Source organism: Numida meleagris, chromosome 20, assembly GCF_002078875.1.
Source record: "Numida meleagris isolate 19003 breed g44 Domestic line chromosome 20, NumMel1.0, whole genome shotgun sequence".
Taxonomy (NCBI): Eukaryota; Metazoa; Chordata; class Aves; order Galliformes; family Numididae; genus Numida; species Numida meleagris.
The window spans coordinates 4,277,093-4,299,944 of NC_034428.1; the positions used below are offsets into that span (position 1 = coordinate 4,277,093).

Genomic DNA, 22,852 nt, shown 5'->3' on the forward strand with positions numbered 1-22,852 from the left:
TCACTTAAACATCTGAAGAGTTCATGCTGGCAAGGAGCCTAGAACAGTTCACAGTCAGCTGTCAATACTTCAGTTCTTGCCAAAAAGGCTGCGTAAGTAGAAAACTTGAAGCTTATGCAGCTTCTGAGCAAATTAAAAGCAGTTAATTCTAGAATACTGAATTTGAATGCTTTGAATAACCAGAAAACATTAAACAGAGATTAGTGTTGACAACACACACTGTAAGCCCCACAGCAGAACTGTACCTCTCCCCGTACCTGAGGCAGTTGCTTTGAGATACGCCTGAAAACGTGGTAATAGAGATCCCAAGCCTGGGTTAGGTCCTTGACATTTCCTGATTTCATATACTTCCTGCACCACTCCTGAGCTTCCATTAGATCTCTGCCATAGGCCTAGGGAGGAAGTGAAAAACAAGAGAAACATTTCTACAGACTACAGTGGAACAGGTGGAGACCACTTAATACCAGCACAGTCTACTTTCAAATTCCATCGCAAATCCTTGACCTCACATTTTTTACAGCATGCCAAAACTACTGAACCAGAAATTCCTGGATCTAAGACAGGCACTGAGTGTTTTGGGCAACATTACTCCCAAACAGACTTCACAATAGGAGGCAACAAAATGAATAGAATGTTCACTCTGTTGAATATTAACAGACTCTTTAACAGTAACCAAAAACAATAGAGACTCAGAAATAAACAACAAGTAATGAAATCTAACAGTGTAATGATCTCAACAGCCTGAATCTTTCTTTTAGATGGCAACAGTCCTTGGAACTCATCTTGGGCAGGAAGCTGTCCTGCCTAATTTTGAGAGCAAACAGAAGTTCATTTGCTGATACCTGATTGAAGGACGTCTCTTTTAAAGTCTGAGGCCCACGCTCCATCATTGCATGAAGTGGTTCCAGCACTTCAAACATTCCCTTCACATTTCTTTCTCCAAAGTACAGACGAGATGCTTCTTCCAACCCTTCATGCCACATCTCATGCCATAGGATAGCCACACGGATTAGCTCTTCACTTACCTATTTCAGGTCAGGAAGAGAAATAAAATAAAATACTCAAGAAAATACCTAGCCATTATGAATGTATGCTGACTTAAAAATGCAAAACTACCTTCTTCTGGTTATGAAGTATTTGTTGCTGTCAGCTAAAGGGAGCTACAGAAACTCCCACAAGTCTATTTATCTTTTTCTTTATGAAGATGATCAGGCCTTTCTCACTGTATTTCTGGCCTTTGAAATTCTGTATGTATTTGTGTAACTTGGCCTAATAGCATTAGTTTTCATTTATTTGTAAAAACCTTGAGCAATTGAATTAAATGAGAAGTTTTGTTTCCACTTTTCATTATGCAAAAACATCTTTGTGGAAAAAATGATTCTTCATTTATTCCATCTTTATTCATAAGGACACATGAGAACTGTCTGAATGTGATGGCCCATTTTATATTATTCTCTTGAAATTATGCTGACACTAAGTTCTTCCAAACTAAAAAAAAACTTGTATTTGAACAGAACAAACACTGAACAGTCGTTTTCATGTTGTCATACCTGAAACACCACACACTTTATGGTACACTAAGCACTCACCATCATTGCCTGCTGCACCAGCGTGTTACTGTGCTCACACATGTTTTTCAAGATTTTATTTGCAGCATTGTGGCGAGCAGTGGTTGTGGATTTAGAGGCAACAGTCAAAGGATAGATCAAAGCCTATCAACAAATAACAATATTTTAGAACCACACAGAAGAGCTGCATAAATTGAAAGATTAGCAAAACACTAATAGCAGTCTTAGGGTTGGACAGGAGAAAGTAATCTTGGTTCTTGAGAGAGGGGGTAGGAATTTCTTATTCAAAGTCTTCCAATCCAAAAAGTTTATAAGACTTTAATTCTCTGAACAGCAGAATGACTTTAAGAGCCTGTATCAAACTCGAAGAACGGAAAATTGTACTTAGCTTTTTGTGATTTTGCACGCTGTGGGAAGAAATTCTGAAAAAACGTCTCAGGAGCAGGTTCTTAACAGTTGCTCAATGAGATTAGATTTAAGATGATGCTTTGCACTACCCAACTTTCTATTACAGCGACAGAAGAGGACTCCCCCTGCAGCATGGCTCACCCACCTCATTTCTTTTTTTATTTGAATAGGACTGAGGTGAAATAGTCCCTCAGAACTGCAGCAGCAGAAATGCCCCCCCTTTCACCTGCTGTCAATTCCACAGCAGTATCTAAAGCAGTGAGATGGAACATACAAGAAATACCTTAATAGGCTACAAGTCTATGGAAATTCCTTCTCTAAGCCAAAGCTCACCTGGGGGTGGTACCGTCCAATATCTGTGAGGAGCTGATGAATGAGACGTCCTACTAATGGTCGAGGGGTGTCAATTCTTGCAATGAGCTGAGGGATAACCTAATAGGAAGGATAAGTAAAATAAACATCCCTGTCAGCTCGTACACACCGTTCACAAGCTGTTTTCTGCCCTCTTCCAGAGACCTCACAGTCTCTAAAGGAGATACAGGCCAATCATTCACTTCTGAGATAGTCAGAGGATAACATAGCAAAGTTCCAAACAGTGCCAAAAATGCAGAACAGCTCAGTGAGATGACAAATGTTCTGTGCAAAACTATTATAGGATCTTCATACGGACAGAGTAAGACGTGTCCTGGAACACTCAAATAAGAAATTAAGCCATTTTTACAAGACTCAATCTACAAAGTAGTCTCAAAATAGACTCACTGTCTGCATTACATTGGGGTAGCACAGTGTTATTTTATACTCGATCACTGTCTTCAATTTTAAAACCTTTGCTCTCTCATTCTTATGAGCTAGTCTACATATAAATATAGAAATTAACACAAGAATGCTTCTCTAGCATCTATTCAAAATTCTTCTTAAGTCAGTTACAAATTGTACTGCTTGCACACTGCTCTCGTCACTCACCTACAAAATTGTTCAGCAAAGGATCATCTGGGTAACTTGTAAGAGATCCTCAAGGTTCCCCTAAAATTGAGATTTGTCTCAGCCTTTTGTGTTCCTTACCTGCAACCAAGTATCTATTTGGATTGCCTTGACCCCTTCAACCAAAGCCTCATTCACATCAGGCCAGTGACCATAATCAAACCACAGAGTAAGGACTCTGGAAAAAAAGAAACATTCATTAAGAATGAAACAAATAAGAAAAAGTATTCCAGTCAAATATCTTCAGATACATTTACAGAAAACTCTTCTTCACAGAACCAAACTAGGATAACCTAACATGCATTAGTTTGAACTGAAATTACAAGAGCAGAAAAAGGTTCTGCCTAATCTTAAACTATGTGGCTTTATCAGCTAGATTTCATTTACTATGGGCTTTATTACGTACCTGAGAGTGTCTTGTAGATTGTTTCCTCGAGACAGAGATATGGATCGGAAGAAACCTTGGACAGCAGGGACTGTGTACATCAAGAGGGTCTTGGATAAATCCTTTTGGAATGAAATTGATGCATTAGTTCTACACAGGAGTATCAATCCACAGGAATCCTAGTCTTAGCATGGGGAAAGAGGGAGAACTATGTGGAAACAGATCTAATCCACTTTATAGCTGGCTTCCATTCATGTTCCCCACAGACCACATTGCTCCTAGACTTTATTTTTCGCTGGACAAAATACATTTATATACATCTGTACTTACATAGATCTTTCAGGCTGGTTGAACTGTGAAGTGTTTTTATGCCTCAGTTTGTTGGCTATATATAGGTAGCGTCCACAAGCCAAGCATACATAGTAGCTTGCTTCCTACTATGCTTTTTTCCTGTGTCTGAGCAGTAAGTACCTATTTCTTAAAGTAAATAGGGAAGACTGATACCTCAGTGACTTTTTTCTGCACTGGAGATGGGATGGGACTGTTCTCTGTGCTCTCTGCATCACTCTCACTGTTGCTGCCCTCAGTGTTGGCACTGGTGATACTGGCTCCACTGGCATGACGCAGTTTCTTCTTCTCATCTCTGGCCTGGTTCTGATGTTTGTAGTGAAGCACTGCTTCAAAATTCATCACTGCCCAGGCATGCCAGGCCTGCCAACAGCAGAGAAGAAGTTCAACAAAAATGGTGAAGATGAATCCTTTCTACAACTTGTACTGAGTATTAGGTAATAATTCAACCTCTCCGAGTCTACTGATGAGAAGTAATACCCTGCAGACAACACAATGCTTTGCTTTCTCTAATCACTTGTAGTTTTAATTGCCTTATTATCTTAACATTGTGGTTAGTTCTCAGTCAAGAGCTCTACAGTGGATGTTGCAGCATCAAAGGAACAAAAAATAAATCACATTACGTTCCCATACTCCTTAATTCTTCAAAGCTTATAAAGAATAATAATATGCTAGGTGTAGTAGAGATGTAGTGGGAAAAAGATAAAGGAGATGGGATCAGATCCACTGATCTCTCTGCACTGTCTGGAACCTTTCCCTACTGACCTTGTACCAGTTGCGATCATGCTCTGTTGCAGCACTGTAGTACTGTAAGACTTTGGGGATGGTGCTCTCATTGATGCCTTGCAGGTTCAGCTGCCACTCACCCAGCTTCAGGAAACACCTGGTTAAGCAAAGGGATTATTGACTCAGACACAACCTAGAATGAGAACAAAACCTGCTGATTTAAGAAGCAGAAATCTTATCCGAAGTCTGATAAAATGTTTTGTGTGCTAAATCCACTCAGTAAGCCTCTTCTACAGATGGAGCATGTGCATTTAACAGGTGAGGTTCAAAATGACTACATCCCTCCTGTAAGCATGGAGCTAACTAGCTAATGGTTTAAACTTCATGGAGCAAGGCAAGGGTCAAATTTTGTTCCTCGTTTTTATCAGTTATAAAACGCCCTCCAGAAGCAGCTAACAAAAGCATCAAAAGACTTATTCAGTAACGATAAAAGGCACACAGCATATGTGCTGACTAGCTGTATTCACCACCATACGAACTAGCCTTCTGGAGACAACAGGCACCAGCCAGCCAGCAGAAGTGCAGAACAAATGCTCTTCCCCCAAGCCAGAAACCCCATTAAGCCATCTCCTCCCAGAGGAAAGAAAAACAACATTTTTTCCTGCAGTAGGGTGGGGCTCTGAAGTTCTGTGCAAAGCTTAACTTTGCTCTCTCAGCAGACTCTAAATACCACAGTTACATAGCTGTCCTTTCTGTATTTTGAGTTTTCCTGCAAGCCTTGTTCAAGAAAAATAACTCATTACTAACTTATTTTCCATGATAGTCAACCTGAAAACTATAAGACAATGCTGTTATCAGGTTTCCATTCTCATAAAACCAACCCTTCATTAATGAGCACTACGTGATTTCTTCTTTAATTTGGAAATAACGGATCTGGTAACCACGGATTTACGGAGGAAAACAGAGCTTATGAGATGCATTTTCAATACAACAGTATTTTAAGAGACCATCACATGCTTGGCACCCAGTGCCCAAGGCACTGCTGTTATACTAAGGGCACACACTGCCAAGCACAGATGTGCCAGGCATGTGGGAAGTGTTTCTTTCCTACTGACTGAATCCTCTGAAAAAACAGAGATGAGAGCGATGCCCTCTGCCAGTGAGCCACAGTGCTGGAATAATACAGCCAGCCACCAGGGACAAATATGAGCTTGCTTACACTGATGTGTCACAATAACATTTCCTGAAATTATAAGATGAATAACGACATATACTGAAGGGTCTTCTACCATCTAAATGAGAAATCTCACTCCCCTTAATCAAAGCATGGGTCTCATCTAAAACGTGTCATATGCATGGACCCTGCAGCCTCAGGGAGGACAGTGTCACCACATAGCTACAAAGGGTCTCCAAGGAGCGGGTGCTGACCGTGCCATAAGCTTGTGGAGCTCCTGCTTGTGCTGCTGGTCCTCAGTTGCAATAGCATGCTGTGCCTGCTGCTGCATCGTCTGTACGAAGTGCTGCATGTGCTGGAACGCATCGATCTGTAATTGGAGGATGGTTGTGGTAAGGACCATGGGGGTTAAATAGAATTTCACGAGAGGAAGACAACATGGAAATGAGTTTTCACCAAAAGCAAAAAACACGGTTTTGTTTTCTTTCAAAGCCTTTTAACTATTTGCATCTCTCTAAAATCAATTTATGCCAGGTCTGTAGCCCCTAATAAACGAACAGGATAGGAATTCTTCATTATCTTATAAATCTGGCCACTGAATTGCTACACTGAGGAACAAATAACTGCATCCTGATGCTCACCTTCACAGCATGCATACAGTAAAGAAAATGACTGACAGCAATGCAAGTTAATATTTGTGCTTTGATGTGCAAGAACCCAGATCTGGCAAACTGGCAAGGTCAACTACATGGGAAGAAACCTCCAACAGCAGAGAATGTCCTGTTACTGCTCATGTACAGTAAGCTACCAGAAACTATATAGTGATATCTCATTTGCAATTGAACATGTACATCAAAGAGAGTCCAGCAATCCCAACAATCAAATGTTCATAGTGTACATACTGTGTCTGAATGGGTCACAGCTGTAACAGCCTGGATCACAGATCCTAAGAAGCCTGCCTGTAAATATGCTATGGCTTGGAAAAGACAATTTGAGAAAATACTGCCTAAAGGAAAACTTGCAGCTTCCCTTCTAAAACCCAAGCTTTGGCTAGACTTACAGTACACTCCACAGAACCTAAACTTAGACTTATTTTAACAAATGAAAATCTAGATCTCTCCTAGTTGTTTAAGAAGTACAAATGTGTGTTGCTCCTTTGCCAGCAGACTACAGAAGGCAGTAGTGCTAAAGTAACTATCAAAATTTTGGGGGAATATTCTTTGAAATTCCTTGGGGTGAATTATGGGGTAAAAACACTGAAAATTTAGGGGAAAAAAGTGTGCATGCTTTGGTGGAAATTAAAATTAGAGTAAAGCTCTTGCAATCTGCAAGGTCATTTCAGGTCAGAAACTGCAGAAGGTGCTATTAAGAGTCCAATTTACTTCTGTTCCATCTACAGGAATGATCTACTTTAAAGTGAGACAGCAATCACCTGAGTTGGAATGCCTTATTTGTCCGGTTCAAATGTCAGCATGCACAAATCAGTTGTCATGAAAAAGGGTATTGGCCTAAGGCAAAATTAAAGTATCACATTATTAACAGGAGGGCGTCGTTCCACAGCTTCACAGCTAATAACCTAGATACTTCATTAGAAGTAGGAGGGAAAAACAATCTTAAAAATAGTAGTGCTGTTGTACCAGATATTTGTCAAAACGTAACTGTGAAAGAGTCTATGCACAGAGCTTACGTGCTGTAGGAAAATATGAAATCATTCAGCAAGCAAGAGGTTGTGATTGCATTCACATCTGTCTCTCTCTCATCTTTGCTGCTTTCCTTTTTTTTTTTTTCCTCCTGTCCTCACAGGCTCCACATAACCTTGTAACAGTTTAGTTTAAATATATTCTCTTCCTGCATCTTTTTTACCTATTTCTTTATCACAGGTCAAAGAGAGAAAAGTCACTTTCACTGAGGGAGGCAGGCAGAGAAGACCCATGTATTCCTGGGATCATTTAATGACGAAAGTAAGAGACCATTACACTGCTTTACAAAGCCAACAGAACAGGGCCTCATCAGCAGCTCCTTCTGTTTTTTAAATTCAAATAAAGAATAGTTAGGTCATGGCAATCATCCCACAGCAGCAGCTCTGATCCAGCACTGGCAACCCCAAAGACAGAAAAAATTAAAAAAAGATGCGGCAGAATATGAGAAGAAACAGAGGCTTTAATGTATATTAAAAAAAAAGGTAAGTTACCCAGTCTGAGGCTTATTGGATTTGAGTATGTAAATTCTCTCTGTGTTGCAATGTCATAAACATTCGTCCCAGGCTCGTCAGAGCCAAATTGTTCCCCTGACAAAACCCTATGTACTTTTTGTCTTTCAGTTAGAAATTTTCAATTGTCTTTAATAAAAGTTCTGCTCAGCAATGAAGTACAAATTGTTCTAGATATTCTAAAATTGGAAGTGAAAGAACTCCTTTCTTTTTCCACTGTGTAGCCCTTACCGTGCGTACAATATGGAGACCTGGCAATCAGAACAGTGGAAGAAAAGCTAAGTGCTGAGCCTACACAGTAAAACTCTAGTGAGGAAAGAAGAGTTACTATTGACCATTAATCTTAGCTGCATGCCTTGGATACCTGATTCTGGTTTAACAACACATCTTCCAATGTAGAAAATAAAATTGGGCCAGGTTTTCTCTGTCTACTGAGATTTAAAATGAAACTTCCAAAGCTTGTCTTTTGAATAATGCTAAGGAAAGAGACTAGTTACTCTTTTTTAAAAAGTAAAAGCTAAAACCTTCACCCTTGACTTTGTTCTGTGTGGACTAGGAAGAGCCAAAGCATATGGCACTGCATGAAACCTGAGCAACGAAATGCAGAGGGTGTGATGTTCTTTTGTACCTTACGGGCACTCTTCCACATGTGTTTCATGTATGCATAAGTCACTTGGGGATGTACTGTTGGCAGTGGGTGATCCAGCTGTCGGGATGGATCGACTCCCAAGAGCAGGACAAGTGTCTTATGGGCCAAAGCCTGGAGGAAATTACAAACATTAAAAAAAACAGATTAAAACAAGCCCATTCTTACCTCTGTCACATATTCACCACAGAACTGCCTGCCATTTAAAAAGCTAAACCATCCATATAAAACAGAGATGCAGCAGCCTTTCTACCATGTCCTGGACTCATAAGAATATCACATTATAAACCATATACATCTTTGCTGGAATCTGAGCATTAAATTACCTTTTCAGAAGCCAGTAGAGAGTGTGAAATCTGTTGGAAGTGTTTTTGGTAATAAATCTAGTGATGAAGACTGAAACTGGATTGTAACATTTTGTGATATTAACATCACATTCTAGATTTGACAGAGAGTGCTTTATCAAAGAGCACTATTATTATTAAATACCCATACTGCACCAGAACTTCCAGGTACAGCGGGCAACAAAAAATTGGCTTCAAGGTGCTCTCAGGTGTAATAACCATCTCACAAAACTAACTGGCTACGTGCATTAACTATATGCTGGTTACAATTTTAGCCTTTCAGTAATTTCTGATCAGCCTCTTCCTTAGGAGGGCCCATCCCATTTCATTAATGAAAGCATCTGGAAGGCTGAAGTGGCATGACAAAGTCAGTTGCCTTCAAACCTGTTGTAGAGGTTATAATAATGCTCACCAGTCTCCCACTCTTGCCACACAAGCTGGCATACTTAAGCCAAGTTCTCATGTCCTCGTGAGGATTCACAACAAGAGACCGGACCATCAAGATTCTTTGCCAGTCTTCCACAATCCGTTGACAGCCCTAGGAAAAAAAGGAAGAAATAGGTGTTAAAGCTGTATGTTCAACCTGCTCCATAGAGCCTTAAGTCTTAATTCAGAATCTGAAGGGACTTTTCCCAAAATTGTGAGACTTCAGTACCCATAATTCACAGCAGGCCAACATAAAAAAACCTAGCTGGCTATTTCTTTAAACTGCAATGTGTGAAGCATGTTACCTCCCAGACCCTTATAGCCCACAGCCCAAAATGCATGAAAAGCCAGCTCAGTGCTTGCAGTCTAGTGAGACTCCAGGAGAAGAGCTTCTCCTCTTCTCCTCGAGGAGAAAAGCTTCTAAAGAAGAATGCAACCAAAATCATGGAAGTTATTTGTGCAGTTCCAAAGCATGTCAAATGTTTTATAACCCTTCTCCATCCAGCTTTCAAGTCTGTTTTTGGTTTAAACAGTGGCAAACCCTATACATAGATGATAAAAAAATCAAATGGCTACGAAGACATTTTTCTTATCACCCTTTTTCTTCTCCTTGCATGTGTTGCTTTTAGAAGCTGGCATGACTGGACTGATGTTCTGCCAAAAACTGCAGTCCCAGCTGCTACACTGCCTGTGAAAGCATTGCCTAGCTCATGCCTGCCTGAAGGGAAAGGCACAGAACATTGTCAGTCACATCAGGTTGAGTCTGCATTTCAAATGCTCAAGGATGCTACAGCAAAGTAGAATTTCAGAAGGAATGGAAGTGACCAAATGCAGACTGCTTGCTGTCATGACCAAGTACCTCGGAGTAACAGTGATATTCTGAAGTTAGTATTAATCCAGAGACAACTCAGATTTTGTTTTGAGGTAAACAAGAGAATTCCCAATGGCAGCAAGCTCCTTTGCACCAAAGCATCTATTTCTTTTCCTTTTTTATTTTTCCCCCAAAACCGAGGGCTGGGAAGTTAGACAAAGCTTGTTCCTTGACGCCCAAGTGGACAACACATCCAACTGGCATTTGAAAATTATTTAAAAGAAGCTGTAAAATGTGTAAGAACTGCATGTACCGCTTTCAGGACCATAAACAGCTGTATTCAGACATTATACTTCCTGTCATGCAGTTTCTCCACCCCAGTGGAATGCTCCTGAGAGCTCTTACAGACAGGAATGCAGATGAGAGACTAAAGCCTTTGTCACAGTTTCCCAAACAGCTAAAAAAAAACATGCAGCAGTAACAGTCTTTCATAAAAAGGCATATAGAGCAGTGGAGAACTCTGCAAAGGGAGAAATTCCTTCTCCATACAGTCTATAAAAATTTGCTATAATTAGAATAGTTTATCCTGTGCTTTTTTTCTTTTTAGTCCCTTGCAGGGATGAGTACTTTAAGCAAAGAGCAATCTTTTACATGTATGTGAATTCTCTGTCTGGTTTTCCAGTACTGTGAGAGAATTTGCTTCTCCTTAAAATGCAGCCAGACAGGCAAAAAGGTCAAACCAGTTGTACTGGAACCAGTATTTTCAGGTGAGATCCAACACTGAGAATAAGCAGCTTTGGAGGTGCTGCTAGTATCTCCTCTGTGTACACATTCACTTCAAGCTTACATCACCCTATTAAGGTGTCACATCTGTAGACACCTCAGGCAGACTAACCTAAAAATCAACAAGGACAAACACAAAGGAGACAGAAAGCATATAACCATGTAAGAACACATGATACTGGATTGGAACAAGAACGATCTGTTGAGCCATCACATTAACTTTGAAGGAAGCTGCTCAGGATCAACATATCAGCATCCTTGGTCTTTACATCGATGTACCTGCAGTCTTTCCCACCATATCTGGCGGATGATCTCACGGCGTTCTGGTACAAGTTTATACTGGATAACTTCTTCCAGCTCTGACAGCATCTGGCAGGATACCATAGCCTAAAGGAAACAATCACATTCCATCCCAATCACTACAGAACAGATCTATATAATTAACAAACAGTATTTTGGCACCCAAATCTTAAGTACATGAGCTTCCCAACAGTCAAGGAAAGACTGCTATCTACTGACATTCAGATGATACACCGATACAAACTTTGTTAATGTCAATTCTTACTTCTTTTGGGGGGTAGAGTTCACTTCATTGTTTAATTTGTCCCTAAGCAGTCTTCTTATCTGACATGAGACATTTAGCCCGTGGTCTTAAAAAGATCTCATGTTTGATGCTAACTCTAGTTAGAAGTTTTATATGATTTCTAGGGATATTATGAAGCAGCAATGAGGAGAATGAAGGCTACGAGTGAGACACTTACCCCATAGGCTCGACTGTAGCTCTCTCCTGCCATGGCAGTCAGCTCAGCGTCTAGCAGATCTCTGGCCTTGTCAATGCACTGAAATAAGATAAGATTTTGGAGTGAAGATGGGGGTGTTTTATCCAGACTCAATTGCTCAAACCAATATTCATCTGTTCCATCTCCTGAACAGAGATGGCACTGTACACATTGTCCAGCAAGGATCAGGAAAGGATGTTACCAGTAGGAAGAATCAACAGGAAAGCAGCACCTAGTGGCAGGTATAGGAGGAAGAGGTTTATTTATCACCTGAACAGTTTGCTAAGTTTGTCCTTCTACAAAATTGAAGTCTGCAGTACCCCTAATCCTACTCTCATGGTAGAGATCATCATTAAAAACATTTATGGAGGAAAAAAAAAGGTTGCATTTTAGTGCAAGAGAATCAGTTACAGAAAGACACGAGAAATGTCTGTCTTAAAACACAATGACAGGAAGTGGTTTTCAGTGTCTTACATAACCCTAAAGGTTTTTATGAATTTTCAGGATCTGCAAATTCCTATTCTCTCACTGCAACTAAGGCATGCTTTTCAAGCATAAAATAAGTCCTCCTCTTGTTCCAGTCGTTACATAATCTCTTATCTAGAGTTTTTCCTGTTTAAAATGTTAAAGGTTAATCACAAACTCTACCCCTTTGAATGCCTGGATAATTTTACTGTGCATATCATTCAAACCCTATGTATGGGTTTTGACAAAGCAGACTGAACTACTCCTTTAACTAAGCTGGCAAGTCAGCACAGAATTCTGAGAAATGCTACTTGAGCTTCCTTGGAAAGGAAACAACAAGCTTCACATCTACAGAGGGGAAAAGTCCCTCTGTAAATCTCCTTTGTGGCAAACGTGCACACCAATAGAGCTCTACTTAATGGACTCATTCCTTGCCACGATTTCTGATCTTAATTTAAGATTTATCACTGCTGCCAGAAAAATCAGAGCAGAAATTCTGGTATATGAGATACACGAGCACTTCACTGAAAAAAATGCAATATACAGAAGTGCAAAGCATGTTCATGGAGATTCTCATGCATGTCTTATGTCATTAATGTCTTTTATCAAGCAGTATCTTGCAGAATGGAATCCCTGCTGAGATAATCCTTTTGCACTTCATCTAGAAAACTGACAGAAGAAAGAAGCCTAAGAATGGCTAAGGCTCTCTGCACTCTACAGCTCTGGACCTCTAACATCTGTACAGATATTCACTGCTGTGTTTCTAGAAACACAACACAAGCTCGATCAACAAGGCCTAATACATCAGTGGAAAAAAAAGATATTGAACAATTCATATGTTATAGCTAACTGCTTTGAAACAGCGTGCCTTTCCATGTAGCCATGTAATCCAATTCATCCTAAACTAGTTTTTGGGAAGCCTAGGAAGGAGTTACCTGCTGAGCCAGTGAGAAAAGGTCCTGATGAAGAGCCAGTACAGCCCTGTAGAAGGCACCGTCGTGGGTGTCCCTTGGGATCATGCAGGTATATTCTTCCATGCTGTCCCACTGACCTGCAGAGACACAAATATCCTCAGCAACACAACAGCCCCCTCTGTGAGATAAGAACAGAACTATGCTACAGTGCTTAAGCATCAGTAACTAGGCCTGAATTCAGTATGGTACCAAGAACTTCTATTGCTTCCCTCTACCTATAGCATTTGAATAGAAGACTGATACCTGCTTGAACCAGTTCTCCTTGATCTTTTACAATTAATCAAATTCTACTTCAAGACAGATGTCAGAAGACTCTTCAGTTAATATTGTGTGATTAGGTACATTCATCAGGAGAATTTTTAACATCTTCCTTACGTGACACAGCCACCATCACTGCCATTGCCAACACATTTAAATGAGCTAGTGTTCCACGGAGCAAAAGATTAACTTTTCTCAAAGACTGGCAGACAGTAAGTGATTTATAAGCATCTTTAGCAAATACCTAGCTGTCAGCATTAGCAATTTTTGGACCATCTATAGATTTATTCCACTTAAGACTGTCTGCTAAATCAAGATAACCTACCAAAATTCTCAATGGACAAGGTTCTAATTTCTAAATGAGGGTCTGCCAGAAATCAGAGAAATGCCATTAACCTCATTTCAAGCCTGAGCTGTGTTCAGCATAAAACTAAGTAAAAGAGTCCAGTTAAACAACTGCTTATCTACTCAGATCCATGAGGCAATCTCTGCTACTCGACACCACACAGGAGACCATATGCAAACACAGGTTTTCCAAAGGGCTTCCGTGTTGAACGCCAACTACTCCATGTCTCAACGTAAATGGATTGTGTTGATTCATCTGTTTCTTATAACTTGTGGCTCTGAACTTAAATCTATTCATGCTTCTGCATCGTTGGCTGTCATACACTGTCACATGAGCTCAGCTAGAAGGATACATTACCTAGACCCCAGGCAGCAGCAGCAGCCATCCTTGCCATCTTAGCTTGAGTTTCATCATTGACCTGCGTCCACTTTTCACAGCATTGCTGGTGGAGTTGGCCCCTACAAAGAAACCACCATTTCTAGTCAGCGAAAAGTTTCTTCCAAAAATTTTATCATGCTAAGCAACAGGCCCAATTCTTTTTTATGTAGAGTGGAGAACAGGATTCATCTCTTCTCACTTGGCCAACTCAGATACACTTGTCTGATGATAAACATCCTATCATCCAAAAATAATTTAAGAACACACTAGGCTTTGAAAACATAAATCCAGACAGAAGTTTGCATTTGTTCCTCAGCATTTAGTAATGCCTATACTATGAATGGATCTGCGAACTACAGTCCATAAATCTAAGAAAAAAAAAATACTCTGAAGGTACTAAAAAACAAGATCAGAAGTTATCAACAACTTTTTTTTTTGGAAGCATCAGCACAAGGAATATATTATATGAACAGCTTACAAATGGCTCCCACTATCAAACACTTTGGATGAACATACAATCATGTTTGAAGACTGAAGTTAGAAAAACAGTGTCGTTATAACCTATTATGAAGACTTGTTGTGGCAAGATCTCAGAGGGGACTCCAGACATTTCACCTCCAGCTGAGAGGAAACGTCAGTATTTTTTTATATGATGTCTTTTAAATCAACTGTGAATGCTCTGTTAATCAAACCAAGCACTGTGGGAGTTGCAGTTCCAGCATTTCTCAAGCTGGATACTCTGTAGCAGTGAAATCGCTGCCAACTTTCCTTCTTTACTGTCATCCTCTCCTCTCCCAAAAAGAAAGATGAGTTAGTCAAACAGAACCAACGGGCTGCCACAGGCAAGACAGTCATTCTGACAGCTTAATGGCCCAGGAGAAAATAAAACACAACAAACGAAAAACCAAGCCAAACAGCAACAGCAGTAAATCAAGACCTAGTAGATGCTAATGAAGTAGCATGACTCTTGCAGACATAACCACATCAAGAGACAAACGGCCAAGAATGTTTTGGCTGTTCTTTCAAAATGTCACTGCACAGAGGACTGAAATAACGATGCTGTGTAGCGTCAGTCCTAGATTAATAGTCACACTACATCAAGAAGACTCCAACAACACAAACTAATCATGTTGAACGCTACTGAAGAGTATCAGCAGCCAAACTAGGGAGCCCTCAGTCTGGGGATGATGTCTGTGTAAGTCAGCTGCAAGAGAGCAGACAGCATCTTTGCACCAGCGCTTCTGAATTGTAGAAAGAGCAAACAATTTTAATTTTAGACAAGTTATGGGATCTCTCAGCTATACTTAATTACAGGCAGCGTTGCAGAAAGCATGTAAGCAGTCCCTGCTTTTTTCAAATTTTCTTTTTAACAGCTGTTATGGAGAAAACAAAAAAAAAATCAGGTTCTTTCTAAACACTTTCAGTTATCTGCTGTGCCACAGATTTTGCATTAAATTCTTCAAATTTTAGGCTCTATTTCTTTGATATATCTACCTGCCTCTCAGATCCTTCTGGGAAAAAAAAAAAAAACAACACGAAAAAGGGTGAGAATGCCTGAGAAAGCCCCATCAAAAGGGCAGAAAAGGACAACAGCTGTATAGTTATAGGCCAAAAGACACTACAGAGAGCAGAACATTGCTATAAGAACACACATTACCTGGATGTGACAATTCTCTCTTATATCAGAAATAAAAGACTGTGAGCCAGAGCCCTGGGGTGGCTTTCATGGCTACACACTGTTACGAGATACACAATTTTTAGTTACAAGAGAAGAGTAGAATCTTTTTATTATATATTTGTTATTAACACGTGAGGAAGGAGAAGGCTCTGAAAGGGTATTTTACACAAATACTCGTTCTGCAGGAGAAGGGAATTTCTGCTGGGAACTGCCTACTTCCTAGAAAAGATGACTGCAAAACTGCCCAGTAAAAGGCTTCATTTTTCCTACTGAGCAAAACGACGCCCGGCATGCCTCACCCTCATCTAGAAACAGAAAGGGTAGAAAAATGCTGTTAGAATTGGGTTTCTCAAACAGCTCTGCTTCTCCAACAGTAAAATGACTTTAGGGAAGAGGACTCTCCTTGCTGTGCACCATCCCATGGGTTCACGTCAGGACCCATCAGCAGAGAGCTCTAGTGACATGAAAAGTTCAGTAGAAAGGCGGCACCTGAACTGCATCAGTCATGCCCCCGGGTAGAACTCCACACTACAGTGCACAGGATATGTCTTCTTCCATTATCTTCTTTGAATTGAGATGAGCAGGGAGGGGAAAAAAAGAAGCCTCTACTTAATCTAGCAAGCTGTAACCAACTACCAGCTCATCCTCTCAAGAAAACTGACTCTAATCAGTTACTTGTTGACAACACTCATTTAACGCAGGGTTTGAAGTCCCAAATGTTCACAAAGGCAACGCTTAATGTATGTTAAAAAGAGTAATAATAAAAAAATCAGTAATTTACAAGACAGTTGGTGAAAGGGTTTTAAAGTGAGAGCAATTTATTTGGCACTGCCTTACACCAAAGTGATTACAGGAAGCAGACAACTTCACTGCCAGTTGTACAAAAGACTGCATTCTGGATAGGCACAGGAGGTCTGCTAACAAGTAATCTGTTATTTTAGTAATAAAGTTTACAAAGGAGGGCCAAGATGAACTCACTTATGATCATTTTTGACAAATCCTGCCCAGTCAGTGTTTCCTGAGAGATCATCTTTCTCTTAAAAATGGAGCTGATACGATCATCAGGCTGCAGATTGCCCTTTACAGACCTCCATTTATCAGATGGTTAGTTAGATTAGAATGTTATTTCCAATTACAACTGCCATGAACAAAGCAATACGCTTCTGGAAATGCTCAGACTACTAGGTAAGAAGGAATTCAGGCAACAAAAAATTCATGTAGGTGACAGAACCCACAGGTAAGTCAGGCACTGATTTGAAAAGTAGAGCAGCCTGCATTTCTGAAACAGGAAGAACATATAAAAGGAGAAGGAGAGGCTGTAGGTTATTTTAATATGGGACAGACCTCTTGATATAACTAATTGGCCTTTTCTTAATCTTCAGGCATTCCTCTTACCATTCTCCAAGTGCTTCCAAGCAGCGCATTCGTCCTAGCATCAGCTCAGGATCATCTTTGTTTGTGTCCATCTTCTTGTCATAGGCCACCAGAGCATCTTCCCATTCATGAAGCTTTTCATACCAGGTAGCCTGAATTTCCTGAGGGATTAAAGAGAAAAAAATCAGAAAAAATAGCAGCATTAACATTCAACATTCCATATTACCAACTGCAACTTTTCTTGGAAAATTCTATGTCTATGGTGGTCATTCAGCCCTCTGCTGATTTGAAATAAACTCGCTCAGATGTCTGTCATACAGAAAAAAGCTTTGAGCTCACAAGAAAACAAATTCTAAGCATCGCTCAAACTTCACAGAAATGAATCAGTGTATCAGGTTTATGCACAGGGATGTGTCACCAATGCCCTGCTACTGGAGTACTAGCTTAGTAGCTGGGCTCTGCTTTTCTTCTTGGAGCAAGGGGGAAAAGGAGGAAACAGGAAAAACGGCAAGTTTATTAAATACTCGATTTGCCATTGCTGCACATGCTTGCATTTGAACAAGAGCAGCAGTCCTGTGCTGAGGAACAGCGTGACTAACTGGGAAGAAAAGAAAAAAGTACAGTGGGCACAGTGTGTCTGGCTACTGCTAGGCCAGTTTCCAGTAGACAAGTATGATGGGGTCTAACCAAAAGCCTTACGAGAGAAGGCTGTGGTTTGTAACAGAGGTTTTAAAAGCCAAACGGTGATCCTTATCAGCTGCACAATCCTCCCTCCAGTCTGTTCCTAGATTTTGCTTCTAATTTTCAAGAAATAAAATGCCTTGGATCTTTTTTCCATACTGATCCCTGCCAATGTTTTTTCTGCTCAGCCCTTGGCAGCTCATGCCTTGACATATGATGCAGCATGGATTCCTTTCTCAGCCCACTGGACAGGGTCAATATAACCCACACTCTGCATGCCAGGTCTTCCAATTAGGATGTTTATATACCAGCCCTTAAACTTCTCAGCTTAGTCATAACGTTTCAAGTCAGTTCCTGAAAGTAGAGCTCACAGATCCTCTTAATTTCTTTTCACTGCCTATTCTAGGAAACTGCATATTGAAATACATTACTTCTCAAGAGTGAGGTCAGAATTAGGTAACAAGGAGTTGTGCTCAACCCTCCCAAGGAATCATAAGAAGGTGCAAAGATGTTCTGAAGTCAATACTGCTCCCAGAGGACTTCTTTCCCAGCCTAGGTCAAAACTTCACATAATCCTAACACCAGAGGAGTTCAATCTGAATGAGTTCCACCCTTCTGTGCTTAAACCTGTTCCCACTTTCTAGCAGCTCCTAATGAAAAAGACTAGCCTATTGTGCTTCCAGGGTTGCCTCCTCTTCCCAAACAATCTCCCTAAGGCACTGCAAGAATTACCACTGCAAAATCGTGCTGTTAACAGAGTAGAATTGGCTGGAGAACATAGACACTTGAGTCCCCAAACACAAATGAAATGATTATGGAAGAGAAAAAGAAGGAAAACGGTCATCAAGAGAGGATGTATCTGATTCTGTATCTATCTGATTTCTGTGAGCAGTCAAAACTGTAAGGGATCAGCCAATCTACTGTTCCAAAAACTAGTGTCCATAAACTCTCTGACAGGTTCACGTGCCTCCTGAATGAGAGAAGCTAGAGGCTTAACTTGTATTAAATTCTTACCTGGAGGGTGTTACCTAGAACAGTTTCTCAAAAACTCTCAAGCATTTGAAGCTCAGAACAGGAGCTTACTCCCTTCCTTTGCACAGCAAAAACAGAGTTCAAAATAAAATGGCTTAACGCTAGGCACAAGGAATAGTTATCCATCAGGACTCACCAGCTCCCCAAAGTGCTTCATGGCATACTCCAGCACCCCAGCAGCGGCTTCTGGCTGTTGCAGTTTATTGTTAATGCTGAATAAGTGGGAAGAGAAAGATCATTTAACACACAGCTGGCAGCACTCGGGCTGGTATGAGCTTCTCCTTGATAGCATCACATTCTGTCAGAAATACCAATGGAACGTGGTCTTTTTTCTTTAAAACTTAAGTGAATGATTAACTAATGAAGAGACACAATGACTACAATAGGAGTACTTATATTCTCTGCATGTATTCCCAAAAAAGTGATTGCATATGATTATTAATTCTGAATAGCAGTCTGCTTAGCTTCGCTTTACCATGGTAAGCAGCTTCCTGGATGCAGTGTTAAGGAAGACTGGACTACATACACTGCATACTGGAAATAAAACTGGATTGCAAGCCATTTTCTGACTACCGAGTAAGTAGATTTCCATTTGGAAATGTACATGAAGTCTTTCCTCTAACACTGAGATTTCCTTTTGGAAGCGCTCGTGTAAGATGACAATCCATGTCAGCTTTCCATTTACATAATAGGCAGAAATACAGCCAATGAATGCATAGCTGTGCACAACCAGTTCCACAGAAGGGCATACGAATTGGTGGAACTGAAGGTGCAGATGTTGTCAAATCAGTGCAAATGCATTTTATAAGTATACTAACAGACAAAGACTTCCATCTTAAAAAAAAAAAATCACTGGCAAGCACACTGGAAAGGATTCTTCAGAGGCTTTGCTTGCTTGCTTTCTCCAGCTATCGCTTTTCTTTGTCGCTACCATTAAATTTAGGGATACACACGAGATCTAACAGCGATCAAAAGGAGACTTGAGCAAAACTTCTGTGCCCTCTCTCATATTCCATTTCTTCGTTTTAATTTCCTCAGAATCTCATTTTCTTAAGCTAGAACTTCCTCCCTCGCATTTTTTTCCATCTTACCCACCTCTATGTATGCAAGACCTTCCTGCCATCAAATACCAGCTGCACTTACTAGGAGCTTTACAGCGCTGATATTTTTTCCCCCCCATTTGTCTTAAACAGACCACGGGCTCCTTTGAAAATCTCAGTCGAGATTTCAGTACTCCAGGCAACAAGCTACATCATGAGAACAGCCGACAAACCTGCCAGCTTCACTAAAAGCATGCAGTTCCACACTCAGCTTCATACAATGCCTCTGCACTGGGGCAAACCCATACTGCTACTCTTCTTTTGCCTGTTTTCAAGACCATGCCAGAAACACCTGCCATCACAACACCCTATGGAGCTAAACACACTCACCTTGCTTTGCACGGGGACCTGAACTTTGTGAAACACGAGCAAGTAGACAACCCCTGAGCCTGGCTCACCAGCACAGATGATGAGCTCTAAATCATTTCTATTTCATGTGGTTGGGTTTGGCTTTTTTTTATTTTACAGTTGGAAATGGCTCCATCTCCACATTGGTTCTTGGTTATCAGTGCTTTTGCTCAACACCTCTTTATTAAGGAAAATACCTTTTTATGGAGCTCTTGCTATTTTATAAGACTTATTTGTTAACAGTTTCTGGCTCACTGCTCTCCTCTTTCCCTACTGGCACTGGCAAACAAAAAGGGCAAGCTGTTCCAAGTGATATCACAACAACTGAGCACGTTACAACACAGATTACAATCCAATATTAATACTTGCTAACACTGGGAGTGGAAACAGCAAAACCTACAAAAAACATGGGTAATGACAGCAATGCAGACACTTAAAACAGGCTTTGAATACGTTGTTATAGATGGGCATAGCTTGCTGAAATGCCCCCCATTACCTGTTATCAGAATGACAGCACATACGTACATATTTTTTCCCCATAAGAGTTGCACTGATTAATAAGAAACAATGAAATCTACAGTATTAAAGGGAGTCATCTGAACAGACTGTCAGGAGAGGGGACACTGCCAGCTGCTACATTTATTCTGACCCTGAAAGTTTCCTTTCCTGACAGCCAAAGAACCAAGCTCACTGACACGCTGTGGATATCTGGCAAGGTCAAGTAAAACACCTTTTGCAATAGGAACTCAGAATGGCTTGAGGTCAAATTAGACTTAGACTAAAACGTACCACAGTCACAGTTCTTAAAGACAGGCACCCAAAATTGGGAAGCTCTTGGAATATATCCATGCCTTTCTTAAAGTAAGATAGTCAAAGTACATACTACTCCACGCTTCCCAAGGGAAAGCTAGACAGCAGTGCCCCATAAAAGTGATAAACGCTTGTCACATTTCATATCCTGATGATTTAAAGAGCCATTGGCAGGAACATCACTTCCAGTACGTCAGGCAGTGAATTACTTCCAACTTATCTTTCTTGTCAACGTGTCCTGACAAATTGTCCATTATCTTTTATTCTTCGACAATTAGCACTGCACTTTTGCTGATGTTCCCTGGTGCACTCAATTATTCCTTTCTGTTTTGTACTTTCCTGGCTGTCCACAGTACAACTCAATGTTTCAATACTCAAAGTTGTACTGTTCTGTTTAAGGAGAGGGAAGGGAAAGAAGGGGAAGGAGAAAGATCTGGATTTAAAAGAATGTATAGCAGTAGGTATAACACAGTGTGGTTATTATTAACCATAAATCACCCTTTTAATTAATGATCTAACCCACACAGCGAGTAAAGGTAATAATTCTGTGGACTGGGATAAGCCACTGATGGAGAATCTGTCAGCGTTCTGACAGAGCACATTAGAAGAGTGCTTACACAAATGGAAGAGGAAGAAAGCATTCGTTGCCATGGCAAAAAGGAACCTAAACACAGAGAATTACAACTGTCATGAAGAATACAGAAATCCCTCCAAAGCAAGACTCATGCATCAAAATGACTTTTGTTAATGATGCCTCAATATTCGCTGACTTTCTTCACAGCAAAAACCTTGGTAGTCACAGCATCCTTTTGCTATTCAGTCCTATGAGCTAAAGAAAATGCAGTTGTTTGTGAATTAATTAAGTTCTGACCTTGTGGCTTTTGTTTTAAAAGAGCTTGGATTTCTGTGTTTTCTCACCCACGGGATCCTTGGGAGTACACTGACAGTTCCCAAAAACCACTGCCACTGCAGCTGACCGGAATGTGTTTTTAGCAGACCCACTGCTCCCTGCATACAAATCCTCTGCGAGCAGGCCAACACATTGTACTCCTTCCAGAAAAGCATTTCCCCGTGGAGCCCTGTTCATACATTCAAAATACACACTCAGAAATCATGCCACTTCCTGCTCCCCCCAAATTCATCTCCTTGTTGTTAAAGCATTACCTCCGTCATTGCGGGTACCTTCCTAAACAAATCTTCCAAAATTCTACCATGTTTTTAAGCATTACAAAGCTGTTTTTCAGTTATTGTGACGGGGACTGCACAGAACGAATAACGCTGCAGGAAAGCATGCAGGCACACCAAAGCATGCAGGCACACCAAAGCATGCAGGCACACCAAAGCAGCCTTGAAGGGCTAAGGCCAGGCAGCTTGCAGGGCTTTCAGGCATAACATTGCTGCTGTAAGACAGGGGGATAGCTTCTTTTTGTACCTGGTAAAAGTTTGTACTATATATATATATGTATATATGTATATATATACTAATATATATATATATTTAATTAAAGAAGGTGGGAACACACGCCTCAAGATGAAGCAATGTTGCTGGCTAGCCCAGCAGGCAGTCCCTTCAGTCTGTGGTTACTGGGTTGTGTCCTTGCAGTAGTTCCCAATTCAGGGTAATATGAAGCTTAATATTGAAATGAAAATCAATTATTCTCCATAGAACAAGTTCATCTGTTCATTTTTGTTCAGAAGCTAGAGAAATCAACAAAATCCCACCAAATCCAACAACAGCAACAAAAACCAACCACAGGACTCACTGCCACTTGCACTACCAGGCCATAAGGGAAGGCCACGCCATCTCCTCTTCTTGGGAG

At 40.6% G+C, this 22,852-nt stretch overlaps 1 protein-coding gene across 2 annotated transcripts in view; it reads right to left on the reverse strand.

Moving 5' to 3' along the window:
• Positions 1 to 22,852, reverse strand: part of MTOR (mechanistic target of rapamycin) — a 62,954-nt gene that overhangs the window by 8,120 nt on the left and 31,982 nt on the right. For both annotated transcript variants that reach the window (XM_021417457.1, XM_021417458.1), the window contains exons 29-45: positions 18,911 to 18,986; positions 17,083 to 17,222; positions 13,989 to 14,089; positions 12,989 to 13,104; positions 11,571 to 11,648; positions 11,089 to 11,196; positions 9,202 to 9,327; positions 8,428 to 8,559; positions 5,845 to 5,960; positions 4,456 to 4,573; positions 3,847 to 4,053; positions 3,364 to 3,464; positions 3,039 to 3,135; positions 2,310 to 2,408; positions 1,590 to 1,712; positions 843 to 1,025; positions 258 to 392 (exon numbers count right to left, since the gene is read on the reverse strand). In XM_021417457.1, the coding sequence (XP_021273132.1) occupies positions 258 to 392; positions 843 to 1,025; positions 1,590 to 1,712; positions 2,310 to 2,408; positions 3,039 to 3,135; positions 3,364 to 3,464; positions 3,847 to 4,053; positions 4,456 to 4,573; positions 5,845 to 5,960; positions 8,428 to 8,559; positions 9,202 to 9,327; positions 11,089 to 11,196; positions 11,571 to 11,648; positions 12,989 to 13,104; positions 13,989 to 14,089; positions 17,083 to 17,222; positions 18,911 to 18,986 (2,056 nt within the window). The remainder of the gene's footprint in view (positions 1 to 257; positions 393 to 842; positions 1,026 to 1,589; positions 1,713 to 2,309; positions 2,409 to 3,038; positions 3,136 to 3,363; positions 3,465 to 3,846; positions 4,054 to 4,455; positions 4,574 to 5,844; positions 5,961 to 8,427; positions 8,560 to 9,201; positions 9,328 to 11,088; positions 11,197 to 11,570; positions 11,649 to 12,988; positions 13,105 to 13,988; positions 14,090 to 17,082; positions 17,223 to 18,910; positions 18,987 to 22,852) is intronic.